At 37.6% G+C, this 24265-nt stretch overlaps 1 protein-coding gene and 1 long non-coding RNA gene across 2 annotated transcripts in view; one reads left to right on the top strand and one right to left on the bottom strand.

The window, feature by feature from the left end:
* Window positions 1-24265, bottom strand: part of TXNDC16 (thioredoxin domain containing 16) — a 118598-nt gene that overhangs the window by 20853 nt on the left and 73480 nt on the right. The window contains exon 17 of the mRNA XM_031668973.1: window positions 20381-20499. Coding sequence (XP_031524833.1) covers window positions 20381-20499 — 119 coding nt within the window. The remainder of the gene's footprint in view (window positions 1-20380; window positions 20500-24265) is intronic.
* Window positions 2367-5947, top strand: LOC116275724. Its single transcript, XR_004184914.1, has 3 exons — window positions 2367-3630; window positions 5265-5403; window positions 5500-5947. It is a non-coding gene; the product is annotated as an uncharacterized LOC116275724 (long non-coding RNA).

The raw sequence follows: 24265 nt of genomic DNA, 5'->3' as shown, positions 1-24265 counted from the left end.
AAAAAAAAAACAAATGAAGTTGTTTGTTTTTTAAAACCTTTTAATTATCACTTTGGTTAAACAAATGATTTATTTTACAGCGACCTGTGATCTATTTTGATAAGTGGTTTAGACTTTTGACATATTTAATAGGCTTCCCAAAATCAAGTTTAAAATTAAGTCTTTTTGACCTCAAACTGACTTTGAAACGTTACAGAGGGCGCCTGCAGCATCCAAAAGAGAGAGAATGAACAGGTTTATTTATTATGTAAAATTACGTGAAAAACACTGTCAAAAAATAATGTTTAACCTTCTTTGAGTTTCATACGATTTTTAAAATACTTTTTTTCTAGTTCTGTGAAAAATATCATTGGTAGTTTGATAGGAATAGCATTGAATCTGTAGATTGCTTTGGGCAGTATGGCCATTTTAATGATACTGTTTCTTCCCATTCATGAGCTTGGGATGTTTTTCTATTTATTTGTGTTTTCTCTGATTTCTTTGAACAGCGTTTTATAATTCTCCTTTCAGAGATCTAATTTTTGTATTGTTAGTAGAGCTGGGGTTTAGCCATGTTACCCAGGCTGGTCTCAAACTCCTGAGCTCACATTATCCTCCCATCTCGGCCTCCCAAAGTGCTGAGGTTACAGGCGTGAGCCACTGCGCCCAGCCTGGGTGCTCTTTTTTTCTTTCTCTTGCCTGATTTCTCCAGCTAGGACTTCCAATACTGTGTTGAATGAGAGTGGTGAAAGAGGGCGTCCTTGTCTTGTGCCAGTTTTGAAGGGGATTGCTTCCAACGTTTGCCCATTCAGTATGATGTTGACTGTGGGTTTGTCATTGATGGCTCTTATTGAGGTGTGTTTCTTCAGTGCCTAGTATTATTGAGAGTTTTTAACATGAAGGGGTATTTCATTGAAAGCCTTCTCTGAATCTATTGAGATAATCATGTGATTTTTGTCTTTAGTTCTGTTTATGTGATAAATCACATTTATTGATTTGCATATGTTGAACTAACCTTGCATCCCAGGGATGAAGCCTACTTGATTGTGGTAGATTAGCTTTTTGATGTACCACTGGATTTAGTTTGCATGTACTTTGTTGAGGACTTTCAATGTTGATCAGGAATACTGGCCTGAGGTTTTCTTCTTTTGTTGTGTCTCTGCCAGGTTATGGTATCAGGATGATGCTGGCCTCATAGAATGAGCTGGGGAGGAGTCCCTCCTCCTTAATTTTTTGGAATAGTTTCAGTAGGAATGGTATCAGCTCTTCTTTGTACGTCTGGTAGAATTTGGCTGTGAATCCATCAGGTCCTGGGCTTTTTTTTGGTTGGTAGGCTATTTATTACTGATTCAGTTTCGGAACTTGTTATTGGTCTGTTCAGGAAATCAATTTCTTCCTGGTTCAGTCTTGGTAGGGTGTATGTGTCCAGGAGTTTATCCATCTCTTTTATCTAGTTTGTATAATATACGGGTTAGGAGTGCTTTTAGTTACTGAGGTTTTCTTGGTTCTCAACTCTCCCTGCTGACAGAAGTAAAAAACAGATGTATGTATATATGTGTGTCTATAAAAATAATTATTCAATAAGATGTGATAGAAAAAATCAATATTGCTAAATAAATGTGTTTATTTTATGCAATTAAAATATATTTATAGTAGCTGAAAAGCTTTTTATGCATCTTTTTATTTAGATAATTGAGTACTTTCTTGTATTTGAGGTTGCCATATATTTTGACATATATGCAGTTTTTAGCAAGGAGGAGAATATGCCTGGTTTTTAATGTTCAGAGGAAAATATGTATTCTAGTTTAGTGGAAATGAATATGCATCTGAGATCTACAGTCATAGATTTTTCCATCCTGTGAGTCACTTAGGATTTACAAACACATGGATTTATGAAGAGACTTTTCAAGAGACATATTCATAAGTAGAGAGTCTTTTGTATGAGGAAATTATATGGAAATAATGGTGTACTTTTCTACTGCTACTTACCTAAAATGAAGCTGAAACAGATTCTGTTATGTCATTGCTTTAGATATAGTTTATCTATTGACTGGAATTTCACTCTGTTTTCTTTTAGAAATGAAAGTACAGACACCCAGTCATTTCTAGTTTATAATCTTATGAGTCTTTTCTACTTTGATGTAGCATGGGCTAAAATATATATATATATATATATATTTTTGAGACGGGGTCTCTCTCTGTTGCCCAGGCTGGAGTGCAGTGGCACGATCTCGGCTCACTGCATTCTCCTTCTCCCAAATTCAAGCGATTCTCATGCCTCAGCCTCCTGAGTAGCTGGGACTACAGGCACATGCCACCATGCCCAGCTAATTTTTGTATTTTAGTAGAGACAGGGTTTCACCATGTTGGCCGGGCTGATCTCAAACTCCTGTCCTCAAGTGATCCACCCACCTTGCCTCCCAGAGTGCTGGGATTACAGGTGTGAGCTACCGCACCTGGCCTGTTTTCTCATTAAAGCTGTGATTGTAAATGAGTTCCCCGTGCTGCCTACTGAGCTACTCTAGTAAGTTTGCTTTCCTACAGACAGTATTGCTCAATCTTATGGAAAGTATGTACCCTTTTTAAAGAAAATAATCTTGTGGTTACCCGATGTTGACAATGTTGAATGCTTACATCATGAATGTAGTGCTGACTGCTGAGGTACAGATCTTTGGGTTCAGCATGCCTAGCCTAGTAGGTGCTGTGTGACTCATTCTTCCATCGGTATTTTTCTATTTGACTGCTATGAATCTTTCATGTATGAATTGAACTATCATTTGGCCTTCACTTGGCAAGAATTTGACCTATAAGTCCACCTCTGTGCTTTTCTCATTAGTCTACAGTGATTTAATTCAGACTTGCTTCTTGGTTACAGGATAGTCATTATTAACAAGATCCAGAGTATGCTATTATTTATGAAAATGTATTCAGAAATTTATAGAAATAGTTTGTATTTTGAATATGTACATTCTAACAAATGAGAAAAGACAATACAAATTAAAGTTCAAAACTAATGAAAACATATTAGAGAAAATGTAGGAATTGTTTTTTTAAAAGACACAGAATCCCTTATAATTGCACAACCCTAACACAGACACTGTTAGAGGGCTAGAATTTTCAGTCTTCTGTTTTTTTATGCATATAGATACTTTTAGATTTTATGGTTATAATCTGCATGTCATTTTACATACCTACTTCTCTTTTCAGGCTACACATAAGACAGCTGTCTCCATTTACTCTGCCATAGGAGTAAATTAAAAGGCAAGAAGTATTTATTCAGTAACTATGATTAGAGTGCTATAAATCTTATGAATTGCATTTAAAGTACATTTGTTTTGGAAACCATGTTGCATTCTATCAATTGACATTTCTTTAGTAATCCCATGCCATAAAGAGAATACAGATTTATTTTGGAACCACTAAATTATGTAAGTCTTCTGCACTTAAATATTTATATTTGTAATTAATTAATAATGGAATACTACCATCTATAAATCTCTTCATCAGTTGAATAGCATACACAATTATAAAGGTTTCAGATTTCTGTCTTCTCTATGTATTTATAGCAAAAGAAGATTTTAGTGAAGCAGGAAACGACTTAAAAGGATATGTTATCACTGGAATTTATTCTGAAGAAGATGTTTTGCTACTGTAAGTTTATTGCTCTTTTAATTTTAGGGAAGAAGAAATTATGCAAAATAATGTTATTTAATAATTGCTTATATTTACACAGCTGATGGAGGAAAATAAGATAGCAATCTAAAGAAATTTTTTTTATTTCCTTCTAGGAAATAAAGTACCTGGGAAGTACCATAGATTCTTTAGATATTCTTTTACTTTAGACCAAAGCCCCCATGGGACAATCTTGGATTCGTACTTCACCATCCTCCTCTAAAAATTTTACTCTTTGGATTCTGTTACCTACAATGTGGTTCTTTGGAGTTATCATAGTTTGTGATAAATTTTACTTTTTGAGCATCTGAGTTTTTATTTACCCCCTGGGTGGGTGAGTGGGGGTGTGTGTGTGTGTGTGTATAAAAATCAGTGCTTTTTTAGCCTCTTAAATTACGTTATCTCTAGAAGATGGGACTTCTATAGACTACCAAAATATTTTAGTTGCTATAGAATGAAGGACTGAACTGCAAATTTGGAGATTATTATTAATACACATCACATTCTCTATGGCCCATTTTCAGGTATAGGTGTACATACTAAGCCCCAGTAGTTGGTCTGTCTTAGCTTCTGACTACAAATTCCTAATTGTGATATCTAAGCTTAAATCTTCCATCTTGAACACTGGTGACATATGCTCTTGGTGATCAGGCTTTTGTTCTATATGTGAAATCACTGATTTTCATAAAGTATATATTGAAGAAGGAAATATGAGGACTGTCCATCTGACAATGGGTAATCACCCACAATCTTCTACTCTGCTGTCATTGTGCATTTAGCTGTGGTCCAAAAACTTAGACCAGTAGTTTTCAGTGTTTTGTTTATAACCAGCTGGTGGACTAAGAGGTTCCTTTAAGTGATCTGAAAACTGGCCTCTCAACTAATGCTTACGTTATTATAATGTCTATACTTTGTTCTGGCGTGAATTAAGTTATTATACATGACTACTTCACTAGTAATTTTACACAAAGCTTTCTTCCTATTTAGATAATTTTCTTTTAGGTTTAGTTAGTGAAAGGGATTGTGGGAGGGTGGATTTGGGCTCTTGTTTCAGTGGAGAGAGTACAGACTATGTCAGGAACAGACTGTGTGTCAGGGACACCTCATTTGAAGTCTGTGTCTGCCGTTTATCACTCTCTAAGTCCTATTTCCTCATCTGCAAAGTGAGATCATAATGACCACTTTAGTTCTGAAAGTTAAATAAAAACATAATTGAAATACCTAGTATAGTGCCTGGCAGATAGTAGGTTTCTCATAAATGCCCGTTTTCTTACTCAGCAGTGTGGTGAGCAAGTCCAGAAAGGTTGAGAACCATTCACTGTGTTCCAAATCTGATTTATTTTCTTGTTGAGTAAGTTGTATAGAAAAAAATCTGGCTGGATTACTGCCTTGTTGCTTTTAAAAAATCTAGTTTGTTATAGATTATTACCTGTTGCTTTCTTTTAATGTAGGTTGTCATAGAAGATAAGTTTGTTTGGAAATTGAGTTCATTTTTTTCCTTAGCAGTAGGACTTCCCATTTGCTGCCTTGCACTGTGATCTCCTAGCCTAGATTTTCATGTTTTTGACATGCTAGATTTTGATCATGAATTTTAATACTACCTTTCTCCATAGGTCAAACAAATATGCTGCAAGTCTTCCAGCCCTTCTGCTTGCCAGACACACAGAAGGCAAAATAGAGAGCATCCCACTAGCTATCACCCGTGCAGAAGACATAGTTCAAATAGTAACAGATGCACTACTGGAAATGTTTGTGAGTATGTTTTATAATAAGGATGATACTTGAAATAAAATCTAGATCAAAGATACTATAGATTAATACACATTTTTCCATTTTTTGCTGGTACAGGGCTTGGTGATTTGTGAGCTGAGGATTCACTGGATTGTTCTGTTTTATTGTTCAGTCATTATGCATACAGCATTTTGAGTCCATTGCTAAAAGTCTACATCTTGCCGTGACTAGTGTGGCCGAAGTTCAGTTCACATGCTTAATCCAGGGTGACACGTGTTATAAAGCATGTGTATTCTGGAAGGTCAGCCTGCCCAGCTTCAAATCGTTGGTTGATTTCTTACTGAGTGTAGGTTAACTTCTCTGTTCTTCAGTTTCCGCATGCGTAAAATGTAGCTCATAGTAGCATCTGCTGCAGACAGTTACTGTGAGGACTGAATGAGACATGATTTGACAGTGCTTTGTGTACAATGTTTAGCCCTTGGTAAGCATTCAACAAATGTTAGTTACTATTCTTATTATTTACATGGGTTTTTTTGTTTTGTTTTTGAGATGGGTCTCACTCTGTTGCTGCGATCTCAGCTCTCGGCAACCTCCGCCTCCTGGGTTCAAGTAATTCTCCTACCTCAGCCTCCTGAGTAGCTGGGATTACAGGTGCTCACTGCCACACCTGGCTATTTTTTGTGTGTGTGTTTTTAGTAGACACAAGGTTTCCCCATGTTGGTCAGGCTGGTCTCGAACACCTGACCTCAAGTGATCTGCCTGCCTCAGCCTCCCAAAGTACTGGGATTACAGGCATAAGCCACCATGCCCAGCCTGGTTTTTAAAAAAAATTTAATTTCTAATTTTTCTGGGTACATAGTAGATGAATATATTTATGGGTTACATGAGCTTTTTTTTTTTTTTAAAGACAGAGTTTCACTTCCATCACCCAGGCTGGAGTGCAATGGCGTGATCTCGGCTCACTGTAACCTCTGCCTTCCGGTGTCAAGTGATTCTCCTGCCTCAGCTTCCCAAGTAGCCAGGACTACAGGCATATGCCACCACACAGGATAATTTTGGAGTTTTTTTTATAGAGACAGGGTTTCACCATGTTGCCCAGGCTGGTCTGGAACTCGTGAGCTCAAGAGATCCTCCTGCCTTGGCCTCCCAAAGTGCTGAGATTACAGACATGAGCCACTGCACCTGGCCACATGACGTATTTTGATACAAGCATGCAATGCATTGTAGTCGCATCAGGGTAAATAGGGTATCCATTACCTCAAGTGTTTACCCTTTGTGTTTCAAACAATCCAATTTACTCATTTAGTTATTTTTAAATGAACAATTAAATTATTTTTTTACTATATCACCCTGTTGTACTGGCAAATACTAGGTCTTCTTCATTCTTTCAAATTAGTTTTTGTACCCAGTAACCATCACCACTTCCACCCTACCCACCATTTCCAGTTAAAAAGGCTTTTATCCAAAAGATATCTTTTATCACCCTCCTTTTACCCTTCCCCACAAGTCCCCAATGTCCATTGTATCATTCTTATGCCTTTGCGTCCTCATAGCTTAGCTTACACTTATAAACATATGATGTTTGGTTTTCAATTCTTGAGTTGCTTTGTGTAGAATAATGGTCTCCAGTTCTACCCAGGTTGGTTCGAATGCCATTATTTCATTCCTTTTTATGGCTAAGTAGTATTCCACAGTGTGTGTGTATGTATACATATATATATATATACACATTTTCTTATCCACTTGTTGATTCATGGGCATTTGGACTGTTCTTTATTTTTGCAATCGCAAATTGTGCTGCTATAAACGTGTGTGTGCCAGTAGTGGGATTGCTCAATCAAATGGTAGATACACTTTTAGTTCTTTAAGGAATCTCCAGCTGTTTTCCATAGTGGTTGTACTAGTTTACATTCCCACCAGCAGTGTAAAAGTGTTCCCTTTCACCACATCCATGCCAACATCTATTATTTTTTTAAATTATGGCCATTCTTGCAGGAGTAAGATGGAATTGCATTGTGGTTTTGATTTGCATTTCCCTGATAATTGGTATTAGTTCTTTAAATGTTTGGTAGAATTCAGCAGTGAAGCCCCACTGGGTCCTGAGCTTTTGCTTTTTGTTTTGTTTTGTTTTGTTGTTTTGTTTTGCTGGAAGCCTTTGTATTATAGCTCCAATCTCCTTGTTTGTTATTAGTCCATTTAGATTTTGAATTTCTTCATGGTTCAATCTTGGTTGGTTGTATGTGTCTAAGAATTTGTCCATTTCTTCTAAATTTTCCAATTTATTGCCATAGAGTTGCTCATAGTAGCTACTAATGACCTTTTGAATTTCTGCTGTATCAATTGTAATGTCTCCTTTTTCATCTTTGATTTTATTTGGGTCTTCTCTCTTTTTTCCTAGCTAGTCTGACTAAGGGTTTGTCAGTTTTGTTTAACTTTTCAGAAAACCAACTTGTTTCCTAGTTGTTTTGTATTGTTCTCTTCATTTCAATTTCATTTATATCTGCCCTGATCTTTATTATTTCTTTTCTTCTGCTAATTTTGGGTTTGGTTTGCTCTTGCTTTTCTAGTTCTTTAAGTGTATCATTGGATTGTTTCTTTGAAGTTTTTCTACTTTTTGATGTAGATGCTTATTGCTATAAACTTTCCTTTTAGTACTGCTTTCAGTGTATCCCATGGGTTTGGGTATGGTTTTTTCCAAGAAATTTTAAAATTTCTTTTTTAATTTCTTCATTGACCCCACTGGTCATTCAGGAGCATATTGTTTAATTTCCATGTGTTTGTATAGTTTCCAGAATTCCTCTTGTTATTGATTTCTAGTTTTATTCCATTGTGGCCAGAAAAGATGCTTGATATTATTTCAGGTTTTTTTTAAATGATTTAAGACTTGTTTTGTGACTTAACCTAAAGTCTATCCTTGACAATGATCCATGTGCTCGGGAGAAGAATGTGTATCTGTAGCCATTGAATGAGATGTTCTATAAATTAGGCCCATTTTGTCTGTAGTGCAGATTAAGTCTGATGTTTCTTTGCTGATTTCCTGTCAGGAAGATTTGTCCATTGCTGAAAGTGGGTTGTTGAAATCTTCAGCTGTTACTGTGTTGGAGTTTATCTCTATTTTTGGCCCTACTAATATTTGCTTTATATACCTGGGTACTCCAGTGTTGGGTGCATATATATTTACAATTGTTATATCTTCTTACTATATCGACCCCTTTATCATTAGTAACCTTATTTGTCTCTTCTTACAGTTTTTGTCTTGAAATCTATTTTGTCTGGTATTAGTATAATGACTCCTGCTCTTTCTGGTTTCCATTGGCATGGATTATCTTTTTCCATCCTTTTATTTTCAGTCTTTGTGTATCATTATAGGTGAAGTGTGTTTCTTTTAGGCAGCTGATCATGGGATCTTACTATTTTTTTAAATCTCTTAAGCCATTCTATGCCTTTTGATTGGAGAGTTTAGTCTGTTTATATTTAATGCTATTATTGATAAATAAGGACTTACTCCTGCCATTTTGTTATTTGTTCTTTGGTTGTTTTGTAGTCTTCCTTCCTTTTGTCTTTTTAGTGAAGGTGATTTTCTTTGGTGATATGATTTAATTAAAAAAAATTTTTGTGTGTGTATTTATTTTGTTTTTTGATTTGAAGTTACCATGATGCTTGTAAATACTACCTTATAACTTGTTATTTTAAACTGATAACAACACTGTTTGCATAAACAAACAAGCAAAGGAAAACTAATAAAAACTCTACACTCTATCAAGTTAACCTTTAGTTTAACTTCATCTCCTGCTTTTTAACTTTTTATTGTTTCTATTTATATCTTATTGTACCATCTGTGTCTTGAAAAGTTGTTGTGGTTATTATTTTTGATTGGTTCATTGTTTAGTCTTTCTATTTAAGAGTAGTTTACACAGCACCGTTAAGCATTATATTCTGTGTTTTACTGCGTACTTACCATTAGCGATGAGTTTTGTGCTTTCAGATGAGTTTCTATTGCTCGTTAATGTCCTATTCCTGATTGAAGCATTCTCTTTAGCATTTCTTGTAGGACAGGTCTGGTGTTGATGAAATTCCTCAGATTTTGTTTGTCTTGGAAAGTTTTTATTTCTCCTTCATGTTTGAAGGATATTTTCCTCAGATATACCATTCTAGGGTAAAAATTTTTTTTTTCCTTTAGCACTTTAAATATGTCATGTTACTGTCCTGTAAGGTTTCCACTGAAAAGTCTGCTGCTGGGTGTATTGGAGCTACATTGTGTGTTATATTTCTTTTCTCTTGTTTTCAGGATCCTTTTTTTAAATCCTTGACCTTTGGGAGTTTGATTATGCCTTGAGGTAATCTTCTTTGGGTTAAATCTGCATAGTGTTTTATAACCTTCTTGTGCTTGGATATTGATACCTTTCTCTAAGTTTGGGAAATTCTCTGTTGACTATCTTTTGAATACACTCTACCCCTATCTCTTTCTCTATCTCTTCTTTAAGGCCAGTAACTCTTAGATTTGTCCTTTTGAGGCTATTTTGTAGATCCTGTAGGCCTGCTTCATTGTTTTTTTTTTCTTTTTTCTTTTGTTTCCTCTGACTGTTTATGAATAGCCTGTCTTCAGTCTCACTAATTCTAGCTTCTGCTTGATCATTTCTGCTCTTAAAGGACTCTGATGTATTCTTCAATATGTTAGTTGCATTTTTGAGCTCCAGAATTTCTGCTGGATTCTTTTTAATTATTTCTGTTTCTTAAAATTATCTGATAGAATTCTGAATTCCTTCCCTGTGTTATCGTGAATTTCTTTGAGTTTTCTCTAAACAGCTATTTTGATTTCTCTGTCTGAAGGGACACATAGCTCTGTTTCTCTAGGATTGGTCTCTGGTGTCTTATTTGGTTCATTTGGTGAGGTCATCTTTTCCAGGACACTATTCATACTGTTGGATGTTTTTCTGTGTCTGAGCATTAAAGAGTTATGTATTTATTGTAGTCTTCCAAGTCTGGGCTTGTTTGTACCTGTCCTTCTTGGGAAGGCTTTCTAGTATGAAAGGACTTCAGTGTTGTGATCTAAACTGTATCTGCATTAGTCGGCATCCCAAGCCCAGCAGTAGTGTGGTTCTTGCAGGTTTATAGAGGTACTGCTTTTTGATGGTCTTAGACAGGATCTGGAAGAATTCCCAGAATTATCAGGCAGAGACTCTTGTTCTCTTCTCTTACTTTCTGCCAAACAAATGGAGTCCCTCTCTCTGTTCTGAGCCACCTGGGGCTGGGGGGTGGAGTGATGCAAGCACCCTTGTGGGTCACCACCACTGGCACTGTGCTGTGTCAGACATGAAGCCAGCACAGTACTGGGTCTCTCCCAAGACTTGCTGTAACCACTCCCTGGCTACTGCCTATGTTCATTCAAGGTCCTGGGGCTCTAAAATCAGAGGTGGCTAAGCCAGCTGGGCCTGTGTCCTTCCCTTCAGGATGGTGAGTTCCTCCAGGACCAGGGTGGGTCCAGAGTTGCTGTCTGGGTACCAGGGACTAAAATAAAAAACTTTAGAAATCTACCTGGTGTTCATTGTACTGTGGCTGAACTAGCACTAGAACCATGAGATGTAGTCCTTCCCACTCATCCATCCCATTTTGAAAGATAGAGGAGCCTCACCCCATGGCCACTGCTACCACAGGCCCACAGGGAGTACTGGCAGGCTACTGCTGATGTTCCCTTAAGGCCCAAGGGCTCTTCCATCAGCTTGTGGTGAATGCTGTCTGGCCTGGGACTCATGCTTCAGGGTAGTGGGCTTGCCTCTGGCCCAGGGAAAGTCCAGGAATGCCATACAAGAGCCAAGGCCTAGAATTGTAGCCCCCCAAAACCCACTTGGTGTTCTACCCTTCTGTGGCAGAGCTGGTACCTATGGTGTAAGATCAAGACAAAGTCCCCTTTACTTTTGCCTCTACTTTTCTCAAGCAGAAGGAGTCTCACTCCATCGCCACCACAGCTAAGAATGTGCTGAGTCTGCACAGTCTCAGAAGTCAGCAAGTCTCAGAGTCTTACTCAAGTGCTACAGTGTACTACCTGGACCCAAGGGCTCTTCACTTGTCAGGTGATAAATGCTGCCAGGACTAGGTCTTTCCCATAGAGGCATCAGTTTCCCTTCTGGCCCAGGGTGTACCTAGAAATGTCATCCGAGAGCTAGGACCTGGAAAGGGGGTTTCACAACTCTGACCAGGGTCCTGTCCTCCTGTGGCTGAGCTGGTATCCAAGATGCAAGACAAAGTCTTCCCCAGTCTTTCCTTTCCTCTCCTTAAGCAGAAGGAAGGGATCTCTTTTAGAGCTACAAGCTGTGTAGCCTGGGATTAGGGGAGAGGTGGTGTCAGCACCCCCCTAGCTGTCCTGGCTGATATCTCAGTAGGTCATATGTGCTTATAGTCCTATTGGCTCTGAGCCCATTTAAGCCCTAGGACTCACCTAGGAGTTGCAGACTTTGTTGCCTAGACTGCCTTTCAAGTTTATTTGGGCCCTAGCACACTCCAGCCTGAGGTGACAAATCTTGCTGTAATTCAAGTTCTGACTTCTAGGATGGGCAATTCTGTTCTGGCTAGAGTTGGTTTAAATACACCCACTGTGGGCGAGCATCCACTGAATTCAGTCTGGTTTTGCCTTCTGTTATAACAGGGCAGCACTGAGTTCAATGCAGAGTCTCATAATTGCTGCACTCTCCCTCTCCCAAACACACAGATTCTCTCTTCATGGAGTGTGGCCACTGCCAGGGGATGGGGGAAGGGTATCATTGATGATTCAAGACTGTTTTTTCTACCTCTTCAGTGCCTCTTTAAGCAATATAAAGTTAAAACCAGGAACTGTGAGTACTCACCTGATTTTTGGTTCTTATGAAGGTGCTTTTTTGTGTAGATAGTTGTTAAATTGCTGTCATTGCATGGGAAGAGGGGATGACTGGTAGAGTAGTCTGCTATCTTGCTTCACCCTCCTATTTGTACAGTTTTAGAACAAAATACTCTCTTATGAAAGGCTTTTTCATATGTTTTACCTGTACAGTCATGTATCACTTAACAGGGATATCTTCTGAGAATTGCATCGATAGGCGATTTTGTCATACGAACTTTATAGAGTGTACTTATATGGTATAGCCTACTACGTACCTATGCTGTAAGGTATAGCATATTGCTCCTAGGCTACAAACCTGTACAGCATGTTACTGGACTGAATACTATAGGCAGTTGTAACAATGGTAAATATTTGTGTATCTAAACATAGAAAAGGTACAGTAAAAACATGGTATAATCTTATGGGACCACTGTCTTACATGTACTCCATTGTTGACTGAAACATCATGTGATACATGACTGTATAATAATGGATTCAAGGGCACTACAAATGTAACCTGTATTACCTGATTTTAGTTGTTTGCTTTCATATTTAGACATAGCTAGAATTTATATTTTCTAGATTTCCAAAGTGACTCAGGGGGCACTTTTATCAGCTATAGATGCTAAATGAATATCCTGTTATGTTTTTTGTCTTCATGATCTAAAGGACATTGCATTTTGGGCTCAACTAAATGACTGCAGTCTTTATTAAGTCTTTTTGTGGTCTTGGTTTTGTCCTTTCTTTCCTCCTGTTAAAATTATAGGTTACAAGTAATCAAATCATTGAGTTGATATGTTCATGATGTATCTTTCTTAATCACTTATTAAAGTAACATTTATGTCTGTTCATATCCTTTGCCCACTTTTTGATGGGGTTGTTTGTTTTTTTCTTGTAAATTTGTTTGAGTTCTTTGTAGGTTCTGGATATTAGCCCTTTGTCAGATAAGTAGATTGCAAAAATTTTCTCCCATTCTGTAGGTTGCCTGTTCACTCTGATGGTAGTTTCTTTTGCTGTGCAGAAGCTTTTAGTTTAATGAGATCCCATTTGTCAATTTTGGCTTTTGCTGCCATTGCTTTTGGTGTTTTAGACATGAAGTCTTTGCCCATGCCTATGTCCTGAATGGTACTACCTAGGTTTTCCTCTAGGGTTTTTATGGTATTAGGTCTAACATTTAAGTCTCTAATCCATCTTGAATTAATTTTCGTATAAGGAGTAAGGAAAGGATCCAGTTTCAGCTTTCTACTTATGGCTAGCCAATTTTCCCAGCACCATTTATTAAATAGGGAATCCTTTCCCTATTTCTTGTTTTTCTCAGGTTTGTCAAAGATCAGATGGCTGTAGATGTGTGGTATTATTTCTGAGGACTCTGTTCTGTTCCATTGGTCTATATCTCTGTTTTGGTACCAGTACCATGCTGTTTTGGTTACTGTAGCCTTGTAGTATAGTTTGAAGTCAGGTAGCGTGATGCCTCCAGCTTTGTTCTTTTGACTTAGGATTGTCTTGGAGATGCGGGCTCTTTTTTGGTTCCATATGAACTTTAAAGCAGTTTTTTCCAATTCTGTGAAGAAACTCATTGGTAGCTTGATGGGGATGGCATTGAATCTATAAATTACCTTGGGCAGTATGGCCATTTTCACGATATTGATTCTTCCTATCCATGAGCATGGTATGTTCTTCCATTTGTTTGTGTCCTCTTTTATTTCAGTGAGCAGTGGTTTGTAGTTCTCCTTGAAGAGGTCCTTTACATCCCTTGTAAGTTGGATTCCTAGGTATTTGATTCTCTTTGAAGCAATTGTGAATGGAAGTTCATTCATGATTTGGCTCTCTGTTTGTCTGTTACTGGTGTATAAGAATGCTTGTGATTTTTGCACATTAATTTTGTATCCTGAGACTTTGCTGAAGTTGCTTATCAGCTTAAGGAGATTTTGGGCTGAGACAATGGGGTTTTCTAAATATACAATCATGTCATCTGCAAACAGGGACAATTTGACTTCTTCTTTTCCTAACTGAATACCCCTGATTTCTTTCTCTTGCCTAATTGCCCTAGCCAGAACTTCCAACACTATGTTGAATAGGAGTGGTGAGAGAGGGCATCCCTGTCTTGTGCCAGTTTTCAAAGGGAATTTTTCCAGTTTTTGCCCATTCAGTATGATATTGGCTGTGGGTTTGTCATAAATAGCTCTTATTATTTTGAGGTACGTTCCATCAATACCGAATTTATTGAGCGTTTTTAGCATGAAGGGCTGTTGAATTTTGTCAAAAGCCTTTTCTGCATCTATTGAGATAATCATGTGGTTCTTGTCTTTGGTTCTGTTTATATGCTGGATTATGTTTATTGATTTGCGAATGTTGAACCAGCCTTGCATCCCAGGGATGAAGCCCACTTGATCATGGTGGATAAGCTTTTTGATGTGTTGTTGAATCCGGTTTGCCAGTATTTTATTGAGGATTTTTGCATCGATGTTCATCAGGGATATTGGTCTAAAATTCTCTTTTTTTGTTGTGTCTCTGCCAGGCTTTGGTATCAGGATGATGTTGGCCTCATAAAATGAGTTAGGGAGGATTCCCTCTTTTTCTATTGATTGGAATAGTTTCAGAAGGAATGGTACCAACTCCTCCTTGTACCTCTGGTAGAATTCAGCTGTGAATCCATCTGGTCCTGGACTTTTTTTGGTTGGTAGGCTATTAATTATTGCCTCAATTTCAGAGCCTACTATTGGTCTATTCAGGGATTCAACTTCTTCCTGGTTTAGTCTTGGAAGAGTGTAAGTGTCCAGGAAATTATCCATTTCTTCTAGGTTTTCCAGTTTATTTGCGTAGAGGTGTTTATAGTATTCTCTGATGGTAGTTTGTATTTCTGTGGGGTCGGTGGTGATATCCCCTTTATCATTTTTAATTGCGTCGATTTGATTCTTCTCTCTTTTCTTCTTTATTAGTCTTGCTAGTGGTCTGTCAATTTTGTTGATCTTTTCAAAAAACCAACTCCTGGATTCATTGATTTTTTGGAGGGTTTTTTGTGTCTCTATCTCCTTCAGTTCTGCTCTGATCTTAGTTATTTCTAGCCTTCTGCTAGCTTTCGAATGTGTTTGCTCTTGCTTCTCTAATTCTTTTAATTGTGATGTTAGAGTGTCAATTTTAGATCTTTCCTGCTTTCTCTTGTGGGCATTTAGTGCTATAAATTTCCCTCTACACACTGCTTTAAATGTGTCCCAGAGATTCTGGTATGTTGTATCTTTGTTCTCATTGGTTTCAAAGAACATCTTTATTTCTGCCTTCATTTCGTTATGTACCCAGTAGTCATTCAGGAGCAGGTTGTTCAGTTTCCATGTAGTTGAGCGGTTTTGATTGAGTTTCTTAGTCCTGAGTTCTAGTTTGATTGCACTGTGGTCTGAGAGACAGTTTGTTATAATTTCTGTTCTTGTACATTTGCTGAGGAGTGCTTTACTTCCAATTATGTGGTCAATTTTGGAATAAGTGCGATGTGGTGCTGAGAAGAATGTATATTCTGTTGATTTGGGGTGGAGAGTTCTATAGATGTCTATTAGGTCTGCTTGCTGCAGAGATGAGTTCAATTCCTGGACATCCTTGTTAACTTTCTGTCTCGTTGATCTGTCTAATGTTGACAGTGGAGTGTTGAAGTCTCCCATTATTATTGTATGGGAGTCTAAGTCTCTTTGTAAGTCTCTAAGGACTTGCTTTATGAATCTGGGTGCTCCTGTATTGGGTGCATATATATTTAGGATAGTTAGCTCTTCCTGTTGAATTGATCCCTTTACCATTATGTAATGGCCTTCTTTGTCTCTTTTGATTTTTGATGGTTTAAAGTCTGTTTTATCAGAGACTAGTATTGCAACCCCCGCTTTTTTTTTGTTTTCCATTTGCTTGGTAAATCTTCCTCCATCCCTTTATTTTGAGCCTATGTATGTCTCTGCGTGTGAGATGGGTCTCCTGAATACAGCAGACTGATGGGTCTTGACTCTTTATCCAGTTTGCCAGTCTGTGTCTTTTAATTGGAGCATTTAGTCCATTTACATTTAAGGTTAATATTGTTATGTGTGAACTTGATCCTGCCATTATGATATTAACTGGTTATTTTGCTCGTTAGTTGATGCAGTTTCTTCCTAGCCTCGATGGTCTTTACATTTTGGCATGTTTTTGCAATGGCTGGTACCGGTTGTTCCTTTCCATGTTGAGTGCTTCCTTCAGGGTCTCTTGTAAGGCAGGCCTAGTGGTGACAAAATCTCTAAGCATTTGCTTATCTGTAAAGGATTTTATTTCTCCTTCACTTATGAAACTTAGTTTGGCTGGATATGAAATTCTGGGTTTAAAATTCTTTTCTTTAAGAATGTTGAATATTGGCCCCCACTCTCTTCTGGCTTGGAGAGTTTCTGCCGAGAGATCTGCTGTGAGTCTGATGGGCTTCCCTTTGTGGGTAACCCGACCTTTCTCTCTGGCTGCCCTTAAGATTTTTTCCTTCATTTCAACTTTGGTGAATCTGGCAATTATGTGTCTTGGAGTTGCTCTTCTCGAGGAGTATCTTTGTGGCGTTCTCTGTATTTCCTGGATTTGAATGTTGGCCTGCCCTACTAGGTTGGGGAAGTTCTCCTGGATGATATCCTGAAGAGTGTTTTCCAACTTGGTTCCATTTTCCCCCTCACTTTCAGGCACCCCAATCAGACGTAGATTTGGTCTTTTTACATAATCCCATACTTCTTGCAGGCTTTGTTCATTTCTTTTTCTTCTTTTTTCTTTTGGTTTCTCTTCTCGCTTCATTTCATTCATTTGATCCTCAATCGCTGATACTCTTTCTTCCAGTTGATCGAGTCGGTTACTGAAGCTTGTGCATTTGTCACGTATTTCTCGTGTCATGGTTTTCATCTCTTTCATTTCGTTTATGACCTTCTCTGCATTAATTAGTCTAGCCGTCAATTCTTCCACTTTTTTTTCAAGATTTTTAGTTTCTTTGCGCTGGGTACGTAATTCCTCCTTTAGCTCTGAGAAATTTGATGGACTGAAGCCTTCTTCTCTCATCTCGTCAAAGTCATTCTCCGTCCAGCTTTGATCCGTTGCTGGCGATGAGCTGCGCTCCTTTGCCGGGGGAGATGCGCTCTTGTTTTTTGAATTTCCAGCTTTTCTGCCCTGCTTTTTCCCCATCTTTGTGGTTTTATCTGCCTCTGGTCTTTGATGATGGTGATGTACTGATGGGGTTTTGGTGTAGGTGTCCTTCCTGTTTGATAGTTTTCCTTCTAACAGTCAGGACCCTCAGCTGTAGGTCTGTTGGAGATTGCTTGAGGTCCACTCCAGACCCTGTTTGCCTGGGTATCAGCAGCAGAGACTGCAGAAGATAGAATATTTCTGAACAGCAAGTGTACCTGTCTGATTCTTGCTTTGGAAGCTTCCTCTCAGGGGTGTACTCCACCCTGTGAGGTGTGGGGTGTCAGACTGCCCCTAGTGGGGGATGTCTCCCAGTTAGGCTACTCAGGGGTCAGGGACCCGCTTGAGCAGGGAGTCTGTCCCTTCTCAGATCTCAACCTCCGTGTTGGGAGATCCACTCCAACTTCATTTGTTGATTAAAAAAGGACTCAGTTTTTAAAAACAATTAAAGGACCTAATAAAGATAGAATATGTCTCCTCTTTCTCTCTTTTTTGAGAGTTTATTCAAAAGGTGAATAAAAGTGTTTTATTCTCTTATTACATGAAATTTATGTGCAAAAGAGAAAACTAAATTTTTGTTCTTGTATTAGTGTATGATCAATTCTAAAGCTGATTTTAATAAAAACTTATAAACAAATCTCATTTCAGTCAGCTTTTAATAACACAAGATTTTAAAATAAACTTTTTGTAATCTCATAAAATTTTGAAGTTTTCTTTAACTTTCTACAATTTATTTAATCTATATATTTTTTATTCTTTTAATTTGAAACAATCTTTAAGTAACTTCTAAACTAAATTTTTTTCTCACATTTTTATGCCTTTATAACTTTCCTCACCAAAAATATATCTTGCTTTTTTAATAGACTCTTTATTTACAATTCTCTTACATTTAATAGTTTTAATTATATTAACTATAATTTTGACTCTTAGTAACCCAAAATCTAGCAAAAACCTAGAAATTAATTTTGAACTGTTTTATATCAATATTTATAGATGAAAACCATTTTATAATTTTTAGAAAGATATTTTAATTTTATTAACAAATCTATTTAGCTTTTTTATATCATGTAAAAATAAGATGTCAAAGTACATAAACAAACATATTTAATAATTAATGTTTTAGTATTTTAACTTATTTAGGAATGACTCAGACATTTCATTATTATTTAACATGACTTTAAGATTTTTGATTATTGGAAAATAAATAATGACACAGGTACCCTCCTAAATGTCTTTCTCAGCTGTACTGAGTACCCATGTGGCACCCAATGCTTATAAAAGGCAGGGCTCTTTTGGGTCCTAAATTTACACACCAGATGTCAGGACAGAAGACAGGGCTGTGAAAAGGATGTCTGGAGAATCTGACCACTCCCAGCATGGCCATGAGGCAAATCCGGGCCAAGCAAGCAGGAACAAGGGGCCCCGCAGCGGGTGACCTAAGCATTGACAACATGCCTCCAGGCCTCACCGTGGCCACCTGTCCAGACCCCAAAATCTTGAAGCTCAAAACCAAAGACCAGCTTATAATAAGATGTGTGCAAATCTCTGGGGAAGCCCAACAGCCAGCTTTAGCCCACAGACAAATCAAGTAAGTGCCAAAAATATCATAGAAAATTAGCAGTTTTATGACCTTAAAACATGTAAAGACAGCAGAAACCTGTCTGACCAGTAGACCCAGGCAAAAATGTCTGAATTATATTTAAGTTACACTCTTAAAGCCATTTTTATTTTACTTTGTTAACAACTTTAAAACTAGCTTTACCAAATATCATACAAACATAACACATACAGACATAGAGACATACAGACAGGAGCAGATTTGATGGCTCTTATAAAAAAAATTTCATTTGCTGGCTTTTAAATGGTTTCTCTTTTCTTTTTTTAAACGTGTAGTCAGCAAGTTCTTTATATTTTTGTTTATATACATATATTTTTTAGAGACACGGTCTTCCTATGTAGCCTAGGCTGGTCTTGAACTCTTAGCCTCAAACATTCCTCCCACCTCAGCTTCCTGAGTAGCTGGGATTACAGGCAGCTTTTTTTTTTTTTTTTTTTTAGACAGACTCTCACCATCATCCAGGCTGGAGTGCAGTGGTGCAATCTTGGCTCACCGCAATCTCTGCCTCCCAGGTTGAAGCAATTCTTGTGCCTCAGCCTCCCAAGTAGCCGGAATTACAGGCACACGCCACCATGCCTGGCTAATTTTTGTATTTTTAGTAGAGATAGGGTTTCACCATGTTGCCCAGCTTGGTCTTAAAAACTCCTGACCTCAAGTGATCTGCCTGCCTCAGCCTCCCAAAGTGCTGGGATTATAGGCATGAGCCACTTCGCCTGGACCTGGCTACCTGTTACAAAGAGTCTTTTAAAAGAGGCAATAAAAATACTGAAATATTTTCTGAAGCTTCTGCACACCAATAGGCATCCCTGAATAAGCCTAATGAGAGAGTCCTCATTTTTAAATGTACTTCTAAAGTGTAGCATTTTTCATTTGAAATGTTCTACTGTAACTTTAAATTACCTTTAGTAACATTTTGCCATTTTTATAAGTGTTTGTAGGTAGTTGTAGCCAGAAAGTGGAGTACTCAGTTCTTCAGAAATGAAGGATCTCATTTTTATGTTGAATCTTGGCTTTGGCTCTTAGATTTCCTTGATCAACTTAGTCACTGACTTTTTTCCTACCTATGAGTACAAGAAAAAGAAACAAAGGGGATACAACACAAAAGTCCCCGCAAATTTCTGAAAGCTAAAGTTCATACTACCTACAATATTGCCATTTACTGTCAGTTTCTGTCTGATTCGGAAATCTGAGGCCTTTAACTAGATCTAAGTCAATTAATTATCAGATCTAATTTGATCCTGGACCCAGTCCAATTTCTGTAGCAACTTCCAAACCCAGTTCAGATAAAAAATAAATCTGCTCAAACAAACTCAGATAGCTCAGAACACAAAGTCATGGAGCTTCAAAGTCTGAAAGAGAACTTACCCACGATCCCCAGTGGCTGCGAGAGAGCAATGGACACAATGGGCCCAGCGGGTACACCACTTGGTCACTCGATGCTGCTGGGGGTCGCTGGAAGCTCTACTACAGGTCCTATTTCTGACTCCATCTGTTAAAAGAAAAACTTCAGACTAAATTTAATAGAGTTTAACTGATCAAAGAAACATTTGCCGGTTGGGCAGCCCCCCGAAACCAGAATAGGTTCACGGCAACCCCGGTGCCAACATGGAGTCAGAAAGGATTTACAGACCGTAAGAGGAAGTGAGGTGCAGAAATAGCTGGATTGGTTACAGTTTGGCTTTTGTCTCATTTGAACAGGATTTGAACAGTTGGCCACCTTTGATTGACCAAAACTTGGTGAGTGGTATAAGAGTAGGTTATAGTCTGTTTATACATCTAGTTAGGTTACAGTTCACTACTTATGGAGAAACCTTTAGTCTGAACTTAAAATATATACAGAGGCAGCGTTAGGCTAAATTTAACAAAAGTTAGCTTTTATTAGCAAAACACAAATTTATATAGAAATGTTAATAAATTCATATGACTTTTATCACTATTTATTCTCTCTTCAACAGATGTTGATGGTCCAGCTACTAACACATCAATGTGGCCAGGTGCGATGGCTCACGCCTATAATCCCAGCACTTTGGGAGGCCGAGGTGGGCGGATCACAAGGTCAGGAAATCGAGACCATCCCGGCTAACACAGCAAAACCCCATATCTACTAAAAATACAAAAAATCAGCTGGGCATGGTGGCGGGCGCCTGTAGTCCCAGCTACTAGGGAGGCTGAGGCAGGAGAATGGCATGAACCTGGAGGCAGAGCTTGTCCAGCCTGGGCGACAGAGCAAGACCCCGTCTCAAATAAAACAAAACACAACAAAAAAACATATCAATGTTTGCAAAAAAACAAAAACAAAAACAAACTAAAAGAAATAAAAAGGAATGAATATCTAACTGACAATATTGGGAACAATCAATCCAGTCAAATAATGAAGTATCATATCCAGACTACATCATTTTGGTACACCAGAACTACCTTTAAATAACATGATGTTTTTGACTTGTGAGATGATATGTACATTTCATCATTTGTGTAAAAATATGATGAAGCACACCATTTCTTATGTCGATTCCCAATGTAAAAAACAATATGAAAAATTCTTTTCAATATTTGAATTAGGAAAAAGTTTTCTCTGTGGATTAATCAGCACCCTAACTTGTCTGCTGCAATTTATTACCTATGATGATAGATGGCAAAACTTTCATCTTTTTGTTTCTAGTTGCTACCAGATTGCTTAGGGCTAAGTTTTATGACAAACAACAGTGTTTTCTAGACTTTCTACATAATTACCCCCCACTGTTTTATTGCTGAGTTTTTACATTGTTTTCAACGATTTTATCATATTTGTGCTTTTTATTATCTGAAGACTTAAATTCTTCTTGGAAGGAGGCCTAGCGTGAATAATAAATGAGAAGGTTAGGGAAGCAGGCACCTGAGGTACAGAGACGACAATGTCAATCGTGGGAGCAAAAACATTCAAAAGGGAAGGAAGGTGGAGGGGTAAAACACAGACTTACTTCCCAATTTTTCATAAAAATGTTTTTTTTAATTAGGTTATGATCTCTATAAAGCCAGGTGCGGTGGCTCATGCCTATAATCTCAGCACTTTGGGAGGCTGAGGTGGGCAGATCACTACAGGTCAGGAGTTTGAGACCAGCCTGGCTAGCATAGTGAAACCCTGTCTCTACTAAAAAGACAAAAAATTAGCTGGACATGCTGCTGCATGGCACACGTCTGTGGTCTCAGTACTTGGGGAGGCTGAGGCATGAGAACTATGTGAACCTGGGAGGTGGAGGTTGCAGTGAGCCAACATCATGCCACTGAACCCCAGTCTGGGTGACAGAGCAAGACTCTGTCTCAAAAAAAAAAACCAAAAAATAGAAAGATATGCTCTCTAGGATTTTGCCTTCAAAGATGATAAGCCACAGGGTACACATTAATATTCTTATTATTTATTTTTTATAAGTTCCTTTGGCTTTTACTTTTTACAATTCTGAAAACAAAGTAGAAAAAAATTGCTAGATGTAAATTTGTAGAAAGCAAAATTTAATATGTAATCAATAGTATCTACTATGTGCAAATATAATGCTAGACCAGTGGGGTCCTCTTCTCAGACAAATATTCTTAAAATCTTTCATTCAGAATTTGAAATCCATCTCAAGAAAAGAAAAACAAGGAGGAGGGAAGTTTCCTAGATCATTGGTAAGAGTTAGCATAGTGAAGAAAACATTGGCCAGGCGTGGTGGCTCATGCCTGCAATCCCAGCACTTTGGGAGGCCGAGAAGGGTGGATCACGAGGTCAGGAGATCGAAACCCATCTCTACTAAAAATACAAAAAATCAGTCAGGTGTGGTTGCGGGCACTTGTAGTCCCAGCTACTCAGGAGGCTGAAGCAGGAGAATGGCATGATCCCGGGAGGCAGAGCTTACAGTGAGCCAAGATTGTGCCCTGCACTCCAGCCTGGGTGACAGAGCAAGACTCCGTCTCAAAAAAACAAAAAAAGAAAAAGAAAAGAAAAACAAAACATTGAGGGTTTTGTTACCGACTCAAGAGTCCATCTAGATGCAAAAGCAACAAATAACATTCCCAGAAATACCATCGGTCAGAAAAAACACCCTATGTGTACCCTTCCTTAAAAACTTATTAAAAGACACATTCCTGTGAAGCAAGAGATAAAGAGTAAGGGTCTAAGAAAAGAGAAGTTGTAATATTTAAAAAATACTATAGTTTATGCTGCCACGTAAAACTATCAAAGTAAAAATAATTGTTATAAGCATATCAAAGTTGAATGCAAAAACATTAATTTGAATTGTGTCAAAAATAAGATGAATTAATAAATAGAAAGATATACAGGTAGGTACTAAAGCAAATATTAAATATTAATGGTGGAATCTAGGTGGTGAGTATATGGGTGTTTACTGTACAATTCTTCCAACTTTGCTGTATGCTTGGAAAAGTTCATAATAAAATGTTGGAAAAGTGAATGCAAGGATTTTCTTTAAAAGATTTCCAACATTTTATTATGTATGATGCAATAAATAAATAAATTGTTCAGCAATAAAGCTAATGTGAGTCCATTACATGAAACCATGGCATACAAACAAAAAAAAACATAGAACCCAATCTCTACTAAAAATACAAAAATTAGCCAGGCATGGTGGCACATGCCTGTAGTCCCAGCAACTTGGGAGGCTGAGACAGGAGAATCGCATGAACCTGGGAGGCAGAGGTTGCAGTGAGCTGAGATCACGCCATTGCACTCCAACCTGGATGACAGAACAAGACTCTGTCTTTAAAAAAAAAAAAAAAAAAAAAAAAAAGCAAGACTTAAAAAAAAAAAAAGAAATTAAAAGAATCTTCCACAAGAGGGAGTCAAAATCATTGAAATTATCTTTAACTTTATAGGTTCAAATATGTTTTTGGGGAACATTTTCTCTAGTCCTGGAGAAAATACAAGCAAAAGAAGTAGACACCATATTTTAAAAAATAAAGAAAAACTAAAGAAACAGCAATGAAGCATAAAACAAGCAGCAGATAGCCAAATCAGTTAAGAGAATAAGTATAAATTACTAATGCTCACCTAGAAGAGTCAACAGAAAAAAAAACAAGAAAATATTTAAAAAGACAAATCAGAGACTTGATTATATATTCAACGTGCATTATAAAACTAATAGATTATAGTATCAATAGGTAAAGTGAATAAAATAGAAAACAATTAGACATATATATTACACACACACACATATAGATAAGGACTTAATATGGTGATGGTGAAATCACATATAGAGGAGGAAAAAAATGATAAACGTTAC

Source organism: Papio anubis, chromosome 7, assembly GCF_008728515.1.
Source record: "Papio anubis isolate 15944 chromosome 7, Panubis1.0, whole genome shotgun sequence".
NCBI classification, from domain to species: domain Eukaryota; kingdom Metazoa; phylum Chordata; class Mammalia; order Primates; family Cercopithecidae; genus Papio; species Papio anubis.
Note: the sequence above shows the minus strand (reverse complement) of the source record. Positions and strands in the feature narration are given on the sequence as shown.